This window comes from Pristiophorus japonicus, chromosome 4 (assembly GCF_044704955.1).
Source record: "Pristiophorus japonicus isolate sPriJap1 chromosome 4, sPriJap1.hap1, whole genome shotgun sequence".
NCBI lineage: Eukaryota > Metazoa > Chordata > Chondrichthyes > Pristiophoridae > Pristiophorus > Pristiophorus japonicus.
This window is the reverse complement of record NC_091980.1, coordinates 56,124,393-56,136,454: the sequence shown is the minus strand read 5'-3', so window position 1 is coordinate 56,136,454 and position 12,062 is coordinate 56,124,393. Positions and strand designations below refer to the sequence as shown.

At 42.8% G+C, this 12,062-nt stretch overlaps 1 protein-coding gene across 1 annotated transcript in view; it reads left to right on the top strand.

Annotated features, from left to right (window-relative positions):
- The window catches only part of LOC139262443 (ileal sodium/bile acid cotransporter-like), a 12,477-nt gene extending 2,258 nt beyond the window's left edge, over positions 1-10,219 (top strand). The window contains exons 3-6 of the mRNA XM_070877633.1: positions 7,143-7,231; positions 7,803-7,978; positions 9,855-10,012; positions 10,095-10,219. Of these exons, the coding sequence (XP_070733734.1) occupies positions 7,143-7,231; positions 7,803-7,978; positions 9,855-10,012; positions 10,095-10,219 (548 nt within the window). The remainder of the gene's footprint in view (positions 1-7,142; positions 7,232-7,802; positions 7,979-9,854; positions 10,013-10,094) is intronic.
- The last annotated feature ends 1,843 nt before the right edge of the window (positions 10,220-12,062 follow it).

Genomic DNA, 12,062 nt, shown 5'->3' with positions numbered 1-12,062 from the left:
CCTAAGAGGGCAGTTAATAGGGTGGTAAGGTCTTTCTGACCGGGGGCAGACGGCGGAACTGACCCATCCACAATTGGCCCCGGGCGGGGGGCAGCGGAAACAGGTTCCCGTCCCGTCGTGTTTCCGTCTGCCTGGCGCTCTGACCCCTTACACAGCGGGGGAAATTTCCCCACAGGAATGCAGCTGCCGCCGGTCAGCACCCCCGACAGCTTCACACGGCGGGAAGCTGCCAGTGTCTGGGCGGTGCAGCCGCCCCTTAAAGGGGAGGGCGCACCACCACGGCCACCATTTTGTTTTAATTGTTTTAATTGTCAGCCGACTCATGAGTTGAACCCCTCTCTGGTGGCCCAGTTTGCTCTGCAGATTGCAGCATCCCTCCCTTTAAGTGAAGGGGAGGGATGTTGCGACGTGTCAGCGCAATCGGCACATCTGCGTCGCGGTAACGTCATCACCGTGGCGGTGATGGACACTACCCCGCTCCTGATCCGATACCACCTCCAACAGCGCCCCAACGCACTGGGAGGCAGTGTCAGAGGTAAAGAGACAAATTTTCTGGCTCTTCCCTCCAACTCCTGCCGGGCGGTAAATTTCCACCTAATTCGAAGTGCCCTCCGCAATTTCTCGCTGAGAGCAATTTCGGCTCCAAGATCTCTTCATCCAGGGCACACTCATCCTGATATAAAAGCAAAATTAAGAAGATAAATCATCATAGACAGTCCCTCGAAACGAGGATGACTTGCTTCCATGCCAAAAAAAGGATGAGTTCACAGATGTTTCAATGAAGGACCTAATATTCCAGGTCCTGAACTACATCCTGAAGGGTGGAAGATGCCTGTGCATGGATTTTTTAATGTAAGGTTGCCATTGCACACTGGTCACCACAGGGGCTTGACAGAGCTTGGTCTCGGTCCGGTGGCAAGGATTAACCAAGACGACTAGAGAAGAGAAAATCTTTTAAATAAGTAGCACCAGGTTCAAGATTCTCAGGACTTAAAAAAAATTGCCAGCATATCTTCCAAAAATTCAAGTTAAATCTATCCAAGTTCCAGTTTGCAGACAATAAAGGCAGTACATAATCATTTTCAACAATCTTCCATAACAATTCCTGGTAACAATTACATGTGCATCAATGCCTATCTTGCTGATTGAGAAGCTGCCCTGCTATGGCAGCTAGATACAGACATTTCTGCTTTTAGACTCCCCAGGCAGATGCAGGAATATAGTTCAACTTTGTTACTGTGGCAAGGTAAAAACATTGAAATTACACTGTGGGAAACCAGTGTACGAAATGCTTACTATGTTCACCGGAAACTCCTCTCTATTATTTTTGATAAGGCATTAACTTACTTGCTATAAGTATGATTCATCAATCAAACGATTCTCCATTTTTCAAATCTGACTCATGGGCTGGTGGGTTTAGTATAAGTCTGGGTTGTCTATTAGGAGTTAGGAGTCACATTAATCAATAGAGGAACAAAAGTAAACAACAGGCAGAGTCTGATAGAGAAATTACTTTCATTGGACCTTTTACAGGGAAATTGTTATTTGATAAATATACTGCCAAGCTAGCCTCCCTCCACAAATTGAGATCTGTCAATCCTGTAAGGACTAGGAAGATGTAATAACTATATCATCCAGAAACTGACAAATATCAAATAGGCTTTTGATTGGTCCCCTTATTTAAGGAGGGATATACTTGCACTGGAGGCAGTTCAGAGAAGGTTTACGAAGTTGATTCCTGAGATGAAGGGGTTGACTTAAGAAGAAAGGTTGAATAGGTTGGGCCTATACTCGTTGAAGTTTAGAAGAATGAGAGGTGATCTTATTGAAACATATAAGGTTATGAGGGGGCTCGACAAGGTAGATGCAGAGAGAATGTTTCCCCTCGTGGGGGAATCTAGAACTAGGGGGCATAGTTTCAGAATAAGTGTTGCCCATTTAGAACTGAGATGAGGAGGAATTTCTTCTCTCAGAGGGTGGTAAATCTGTGGCATTCTCTACCCCAGAGAGCTGTGGAGGCTGGGTCATTGAATATATTTAAGATGGAGGTGGACAGATTTTTGAGCGATAAGGGAGTGAAGGGTTATGGGGAGTGGGCAGGGAAGTGGAGCTGAGCCCAAGATCAGATCAGCCATGATATTAAATGGCGAAGCAGGCTTGAGGGGCCGAATAGCCTACTCCTGCTCTTATTTCTTATGTTCTTATGTAGGCTTCAAGTACAGATTCCAAATAACCTATTTTGTCTGCTGTTCACAAATCCTTCTTTTGAGTCTGTAGTTTCATGTCAGGTTTAAATAAAAGCTGGGAATTTTCCACAAGCACACTGAACCTAAAGAAAGAAGATTTAAAAAACTGGATATTTAAGATGCATTCTATTTCCTGAGTACAGTGACAGATCACCAAATGCAGTCAATCAGTAAATATGGCAATCTTTTTGCATAGTGAATCATCCACAAATGGGAGAAACTCTGTTCTAGATTCACCAAGCCAGTAAGTTATGCAGACAATTTCTGATCTTGTAAAGCAAAGACTGTCACGCTCACAGACCCAAACAGCAGCCATTTTGTAGCAAAACGTTATCATTCTGAGAAGGGTTTCTGGAGATTGCTGTCCGAATCCAATTAATGGCATTAGTTTATGACGGGACCAATCAATACTTCACTAATAGACCAAGTGAACCAATTGCACCGTGAAGAGTTTTCTTTGCTCAAGAAACAAGCTTGATGAGCCGAATGACCTTTTCTTCTTCCATGATTTGCTTATCTTGTGACATCTGTGAACTCTCGTGGAAGCAAGTCATCCTCGTTCAAGGGACCGCCTATGATGATCTTGTGCTGTTTGTAGGGACCACTGATGAGAAGCAACTTTAAGTCAGATGGAGTGTGTCATAATTATTACCAATGCCTGGGTAAAAGAAAGCATGGGAAGAGAATGACTCTTCTTTGAAAGATTAAATGCCAAATGCATTAAGATTTTGTGGGGTTTGTCCAGAGCAACATTACGTAATAACTTTTTTATACAGGCAACTCTCGATTATCCGTACACGGATCCAACGGAAAACCGTTGTAACGGGATTTAAAATTCTGATGCTAACAAGTGAAAAGACAGCCCCAGATAATTTGGAAAAATCACCTTCCAATTACTGTGCTCATTTGTATTTGCTCATCCTCTCTCTCACACAATCTCTCTCTCTCTCTCACTCGCACATTCCCTCCCCCTGGCCGAAGGGACCCCGTACCAGCCGCTTCTATCCCGGGCCGAAAGGACTCTGCATCGGATTTGGGGGATGTTTAACTGGCCGAACGGACTCCAGGACGACCTGCTAAAGGGTCTCTCTCTCACACACACACACACTCACTCACTCACCATCAAAATCACCCTCCTCTGCCCTTGCTTTGCTGGTGTGTGTGTGTGTGTGTATATATATGCGCGCTGTTGCAGTCGCTGATGTTGGGAACGGGGACAGTGCTGGCACCGGGTTCCAGGCACAGATTTTAATCAGAAGACTGCTAACTTCTTTTGTCACTGTTTGTAGCTGATTGTATTGATTCATTAAAGTTTTAACTTATAAATGTAAACTCGCCCTAACGATTGTATTTACTCATTAAAGTTTTAACTTTAAAATGAAGACTCACCCTAACGGAAAAATCGTTTACCCGGAATAGCCCAATCTCCGAGGGACCCGGATAATCAAGAGTTGCCTGTGCTGCCAAAAAATAACAGTGGTTAGAAATAAACAAACTTTGTTCTGCTTTGTCAAAATTGGAAAGAAAATGCTAGAGATTTTGCTAAGGGTTCCCACTTAAATGGTTAACTTGTCTTTCGCTTTAATTTGCTCAGAATGCTTTCTTTGATGAGGTGAGCTTCTGACCATATATCCGTGCCATCACCAAGACTGCATAGTTCCACCTCTAACATCGCCCGACTCCACCCCTGCCTCAGCTCATCTGCTGCTGAAACCCTCATCAGTGCCTTTGTTACCTCTAGACTTGACTATTCCAATGTTCTCCTGGCCGGCCTCCCATCTTCCAACCTCCATAAACATGAGCTCATCCAAAAATCTGCTGCCCATATCCTTGCTCGCACCAAGTCCCATTCACCCATCACCCCTGTGTTCACTGATCTACTTTGGGTCCTGGACTGGCAAAGCCTCAATTTTAAAACTCTTATCCTTGTTTTCAAATCTCTCCATGGCCTCGCCCCTCCCTATCTCTCTAACCTCCTCCAGCCCCACAACCCTCCGGGATCTCTGTGCTTCTCCAATTCTGACCTTTTGCGCATCCCTGATTTTAATTGCTACACCACAGGCGCTTTCAGCTGCCTAGGCCCCAAGCTCTGGAATTCCCTTCCTAAACCTCTCCGCCTCTCTCTCCACCTTTAAAACACTCCTTAAAACCTACCTCTATGACCAAACTTTTGGTCATCTGCCCTAATATCTTCTTATGTGGCTCGATGTCAAGTTTTGTTTGATAACACTCCTGTGAAGCGCCTTGGGACATTTTACCGGTAAGTGAAAGTTGTGGTTGTTTTTCAGATTGTTCTGTGTAAAATCTAACACTAAATCATTTTGCTATAAAATAAAAAGGTGCTAAAGTAATTTAAGCTGTCAAAAATTTCATTCATAGAGGGGAAGAAGAGTCATTCTCCCCATCAGTGCAGATTATAAACAAATAGTTCTGGACAGCTCTAAGAATTATGCAAAGATACCTCCTTTAGATAAAGAAAGAAAACTTACTGGTTTACTAAGAGAACATAAGAAATAGGAGCAGGAGTAGGCAATACGGCCCCTCGAGTCTGCTCCGCCATTTAATAAGATCATGGCTGATCTGATCATGGACTCAGCTCCACTTCCCTGCCCGCTCCCCATAACCCCTTATCCCCTTATCATTTAAGAAACTGTCTATTTCTGTCTTAAATTTATTCAATGTCCCAGCTTCCACAGTTCTCTGAGGCAGCGAATTCCACATATTTACAACCTTCTAGGAGAATAAATTTCTCCTCATCTCTTTTTTAAATGGGCAGCTCCTTATTCTAAGATCGTGCCCTCTAGTTCTAGTCTCCCCTATCAGTGGAAACATCCTCTCTGCATCCACCTTGTCAAGCCCCCTCATAATCTTATACGTTTCGAGAAGATCACCTCTCATTCTTCTGAATTCCAATGAGTAGAGGCCCAACCTACTCAACCTTTCCTCATAAGTCAACCCCCTTATCCCCGGAATCAACCTGGTGAACCTTCTCTGAACTGCCTCCAAAGCAAGTATATCCTTTCGGAAATATGGAAACCAAAACTGTACGCAGTATTCCAGGTGTGGCCTCACCAATACCTTATATAGCTGTAGTAAGACTTCCCTGCTTTTATCCTCCATCCCGTTTGCAATAAAGGCCAAGATACTATTGGCCTTCCTGATCACTTGCTGTACCTGCATACTATCCTTTTGTGTTTCATGCAGAAGTACCCGCAGGTCCCGCTGTACTGCGGCATTATGCAATCTTTCTCCATTTAAATAATAACTTGCTCTTTGATTTTTTTCTGCCAAAGTGCATGACCTCACACTTTCCAACAGTATATTCCATCTGCCAAATTTTTGCCCACTCACTTAGCCTGTCTATGTCCTTTTGCACATTTGTTGTGTCCTCTTCACACATTGAGTTTCCTCCCATCTTTGTATTGTCAGCAAACTTGGTGACATTACACTCAGTCCTTTCTTCCAAGTCTTTAATATAGATTGTAAATAGTTGGGGCCCCAGCACTGATCCCTGCAGCACCACACTAGTTATTGGTTGCCAACCAGAGAATGAACCATTTAACCCGACTCTCTGTTCCCAGTTAGCCAATCCTCTATCCATGCTAATATATTACCCCCAACCCCGTGAACTTTTATCCTGTGCAGTAACCTTTTATGTGGCACCTTGTCAAATGCCTTCTGGAAGTCCAAATACACCACATCCACTGGTTCCCCTTTATCCACCCTGTTCGTTACATCCTCAAAGAACTTCAGCATATTTGTCAAACATGACTTCCCCTTCATAAATCCATACTGACTCTGCCTGACCGAATTTTGCTTATCCAAATGTCCTGCTGCTGCTTCTTTAATAATGGACTCCAACATTTTCCCAACCACAGATGTTAGGCTAACTGCTCTATCGTTTCCTGCTTTTTGTCTGCCTCCTTTTTTAAATAGGGGAAGATCATGTGGTTTGGGGTACAAGTATATACACTTAAATTAGATGATAAATACTTAATCAATGTGGCTTCCTCAATGGTTCAGTGAATTTATCTGATGAGTAGCTGAGCAAGACACACCAGAAAGGTGGCAGGTTCAATTTGCTGTCTGTATTGAGTTGGCTGACAGCAGTAGCAGCACTTCAATTGGCCTCCGCACTCCTAGGTAAAGAGGAAAAATTGGTCTGACTGTTATCTAGAAAGTCCTGCTGGTAGGGTTTGTGTGTGGATATTGGGTAAGGGTGGGTTTGGGCTTGGCTGTGATGTCTCCGTAGTTGTATAACTCTGCTGGCCTATGAAGCTTAGCCAAATAATTTTTTTTTTAAATGTTGCAAATTTGAAACTAAAACAGAAAATACTGGACATGCACAGATCACTCAGCATCTGTAAAGAGAAAAACTATTAATATATTAATATTTTGGGTATAACCCTTTGTGAATAATACCCATTTTGCGTGAGAAGCAAATAGCTCTTGTGGAGCTGTATCCCAAATAAAGAGTCAACATATTCGGATGGTGGGGGCTGGGGGGGGCAACAGAAATAAAATTGATAAGAAAAAAGTGCTTCATCTACTTGCTTCCCTTAGGCCGCACACTAGACTTGGGAAGACAACCTTCTTTGAGGCCTCTGTGCTGAACTAGTCACATGGCAACATGGAAGAATGGGATGGAGGCAGCTCTTTTCCATTTCTGTAGGAAAGTGCCTGGTCAGACTTGACACTTCTATAGAGTGGCAAAGCTCAGACTGAGAAACAAGTATGTGTGGATCATGAGCACAAATCCATATCCCACCACCCTTTTCATTCTTCAGTGTTCCAGAGTTCTGCCTCAGTAATCCATATTGTTATTGATAAATATTCGAATGTCTATTTTGGTGGTGATAAGGAGACAAGGATAACTAATGGAGATGTGTTTTGCAGGCATTTCTCTAGTGTCACTTCTCATACCAATTTCAGTTGGTTCGATCATAAACTACAAATGGCCCAATAAGGCGCGAGTTTTAATAAAGGTAAGACTTGTAACTAATCCTGAAACCTTAACAAGACCTAAATTTAAGAAAGAATATAACAAGACTACCATTGCGACAACAAAAATTCAACAGCTCGGCATTTTGTCTATAATCTGAAGGGGCATCATTTCATTAAGAAGCATTTGACAAACCTATTTTGTTGGGGGCGGGTTGAAGAAGAGTTTAGCATACTTAAGATCATTGGAAAAAAAGCCGGAGAATTTTTTACGCAGAAAGTTTTTATGATCGGGAATACATTGCCTGAAAGGGTGGTAGAAGCAGATTTAATAGTAACTTCCAAAAGGGATTTGGATATATACTTAAAAAGGAAAAGAAAAATGAGGAAATATTGGGGGCGGGGTGGGGGGGAGGGTGGGTAAGACTAATTGGAAAGCTCTTTCTAACAGCCAACACAAGCGCGATGGGCCGAATGGCCGTCTTCTGTGCTGTATGATTCTATGATTTGCCAAAAGTTACCAGAAGGGTTATTGCAGTTAGAAAATTCAATTCTAAATATATGATAATGCCTCGTACAGATGAATTATATCATAACAACAATGTCTGTTGGCAGATTGGATCAGTAATTGGTGTAATTCTGATATGTATCATTGCTGTGGGCATAAACTGGCTTTACAAAGATATGTGGATCATGGACACTGCCTTTTTGGTCACTGGGATAATATTTCCTTGGATTGGATTTGCTTCAGGCCTCATTCTCGCATGGATCGCACGTGAGCCATGGGAAAGGTAATAAAAACAGAAATATCACATCTTGTGCAAGAGAAAATGATTTGTAATCAGTGGTGTAAGCCAGGTAATGTGCATAACTCAAGCAAATAAACAATGATTCAGTTAAACAGATCTGAATGGAATGTCCCTTACCTTCATTATTAACCTTTTGGTAGGAAATCTGACTGTGATCTATCTGCCTTTAGAACATGTTGCTTGCAAGAGATTATTGCCAAAGCCATTAGTTTTTATTTGTCATACAGGCAGAATCGTGAACTGTAAAATCCAGGACTCCTATGCAATTAAAATGGAATAAGTTATTTGGTAACCATAAACCACTGACCCGATTATAAGAAATTCGTATAATAAAACAGGTCTCTGGTATTCTGTTTTCACAGAAAAACAGATTGAAGTTGCAAAATATGATACCCCAAAATATCAGAATTCCATGTAATAAAATATCAGAATTTGACTTATTCAGTGACCATAAACCAGTGGTTCTCTCATTGCCCGATATAATAGAACCACACAGGATACATCTGTCTGCTTGGAGTTCCTTGAACAAATTTCAACTGACTTGTTTTTAAACTCCTCTCTTCACCATCATCAGTGGAATATGGAGCAAATCTACCATACAGAGAATAATTGATATTTCTGTCTGCTTTTTCACATGATTCTCCACCCGGACACATCGACATGGGACCACGTGGAAATCAAAACCCCAACAGTTGAAGGGGCCAAAATTGCTTCTTGCTATAAGTCCTTTGGCCGCCTGAAAGCAGCGGCCACGGGTCGGTGTGGAATGGCCGCCGAGTCTCCGCGAAGGGGCTGCCATTTTGAAAATTGCCCTTCCCCAGTTTTGGAGCGGTGTCCGGGACTACTCCACCCATTTTCTGGCTTGGCCAAAACCCTCCCTGATGGCCCAGTGTTTGTCACTGAAGTGGCTGCAGAGTTCACAGCAGCCCTCCCCTTTAACTGAAGGGGAGAGATGTTGTGATGTGCCAGTGCGATGACATCATCAGCAAGGCGCTAATGCCTTGCAGCGTCGGTCACTCCGCCCCACCCCACTTCCACCCCATGATGAGGCCACTTGCGCCCCGCTCCAAAAAAAACCTCAAAGTGCTGAATTTCTACGGAATGGCCGCCTCAGAACACTTCGAAAAGGGTAGGTGCACCTTGTTTTGGGCAGTGGGCAATTTTGGCCCCGACATCTTTTGATTTTCAATTTCTGGCCACTAAAAGAAATATTTCAGAATTTACACAAGCAAAATTACAATATATGGATTGCTATGTTACCAATACATTTTCAAACATTTAATTCAGGAGATTTAATATAGATTTGCAGTTCTTTAGAATGACCTGTAAAACATTGGTTTGCACTTGAGATCAATTAATTGTTGAGTTCCAAATCTCTTAAATATCCCTGTGGGAGACACTGAACAGAAAAAAGGCACTTCTGGACAATAGTCAGGGGTTACACGTGGTGCCAATCTCTACTCCTACTGCTAGTTTCAGATTGGCTATGTATTTCTATACACACTCAGTCGAATATAGAATTACGAGTTACTCGTTCACTTTTTCTCCCAAAAACATTTGAATTATCTAGTAGTTCGAATGAAATGCTTTTAATAAAACAAAGGACATATTTTTCTCATTCAAATCAAGAAATGTCAAATGAACAGGAGCAAACTATAAACAGAAATACTCACACATACTATGTACAGACAAATAAATGAGAAGCAAAGCAATTTTGGAAAAGGGAGAAGTGACATCTTGTGGGCAAGTTATTCAAACAAGATGATGATGCCAGATGTGCATCACTAACCTTCAGTGAGACTTGTTGAATTCAATTTAACATTGGTTAATATTTCCAACATTATTCTTGTTTGGGTAGGTGTCGTACTATTTCTTTGGAGACTGGCATACAGAACACTGGCCTTTGCTCAACAATCATCAAGTTAGCATTCCCTAATGAGATAGCTGCTGAAATGATTTTCTTCCCAATGGTTTATAGCTGTAGTTGGATAATCTGTGGGATCACCATGGTTGCTGGTAAGGTCACTCAATTACTCAGTCAGCAATTTAAGGAAAGATATTGTAAATCTTTTCTTACAATATTTTGTTTCTTTCTCAGCTTACAAAATTTACAAAGGAAGAAGTCAAAAGAATTCAGAAACCCACAAGACAATGACTGATAATGTGGAAGAGAATATTACATTCACATCCTATGCTACATCAAAGAACAGAGATGAGGATTAATTTTTATAGATAAAAGTTACATTCCAAACTTCAGTTTTCATTGATAATTTGTTTTTGCTTCTTTAAAAATTAATTTTAGAAAGTTAGCAGCCTTATAACTTTTAAGTTATTATAATGCACATTTCTGTATTTTTAAATCAACTTTGGCAATTCTAATTGCTATTGATTTAAAGGAGGACTGTCCTCATTGCTAAGGATAAAAAGGAGCCAGGAGACACAAGGACTACACCAAATTTTCATCATAATGTTTTTTTTTTAAACAGACATGCTATTCAATATTGTGTCATATGCTTGGCAAAACACTTTTCATGATGACAGTGCCAAATTATTTTTGTGTATAGTTTTAACAAATGTTCGGCCTTAGGTATTGAAAGTTTTAATTTATTCAAAGTCAGTTTCTTTTTACATCACAAGGAACAAAGAGGATTGTTCAAACCTAACTGTAGTCTATAGACTTTTGGGAATTTAGTTTAACTCGAGTCTCTGTCTATGTGTTTATAGTTGTGGGCTGTTGAACCAATCAAGAGGATCAAGGGGGCCAAAATGAGCAAGTTGGTAATAGATGGGTCAGCGTGCAACATAATATTTTCCCCCTCTAATTTTCTCCTCTCACCACACCACCACCTCCACCCCCAGTCCCTCGGCAGACCCTCAGAGTCGAGGATGACTTGCTTCCACTCTAAAAGTGAGTTCTCAGGTGACTGAGGAGTCCAATGTGGGACTTACAGTCTCTGTCACAGGTGGAGTAGACAGTGGTTGAAGGAAAGGGTAGGTGGGGAGCCTGGGTTGACGCATGCTTCTTCCACTGTCTACGTTTGATTTCTGCTTGTTCTCGGCGATGGGACTTGAGGTGCTCAGTGCCTTCCCGGATGCTCTGCCTCCATTTTGGGTGGTCATGGGCCAGGGATTCCCCGGAGTCAGTGGGGATGTTGCACTTTATCAAGAAGGCTTTGAGGGTGTACTTGAAATGTTTCCTCTGCCCACCTGGGGCTCGCTTGCCGTGTCGAAGCTCCGTGTAGAGCTCCTGCTTTGGGAGTCTCGTGTCGGGCATGCAGACGATGTGGCCCACCTGTCATCATCATCGTAAGCAGTCCCTCGGAATCTTACTTCCACTCTAAAAATGAGTCCTTAGGTGGCTGAACAGTCCAATACGAGAACCACAGTCTCTGTCACAGGTGGGATAGATAGTCATTGAGGGAACGGATGGGTGGGACAGGTTTGCCACATGCTCTTTCCGCTGCCTGCGCTTGTTTTCTGCATGCTCTCGGCAATGAGACTCGAGGTGCTCAGCGCCCTCCCGGATGCACTTCCTCCACTTTGGGGCGGTCTTTGGCCAGGGACTCCCAGGTGTCAGTGGGAACGTTGTACTTTATCAAGGAGACTTTGAGGGTGCCCTTGTAACATTTCCTCTGCCCACCTTTGACTCGTTTGCCAGTGAAGGAGTTCCAAGTAGAGCGCTTACTTTGGGAGTCTCGTGTCAGGCATGTGAACAATGTGGCCTGCCCAGCGGAGCTGGTCAGTGCTTCAATGTTGGGGATGTTGGCCTGAGCGAGAACAATGATGTTGGTGCGTCTATCCTGCCAATGGATTTGCAGGATCTTGCGGAGGCAGCGCTGGTTCTACTTCTCCAGCGTTTTGAGGTGTCTGCTGTATATAGTCCACAGCAATCAGGAAGGAGAAACCTGACCAATTTCCTATCCCTAATCCAGCGCATGCTCTGGCTGAAATCAGCTAACTCAGCCTAGATTAAACTTTGCTCCGATCAAACCTGTGACCTTCCCAGTCGGCATTACTCAGGAGGATGACTTTAGCTCTTAAGCAGTAGGGGAAGCTCAGAATACAA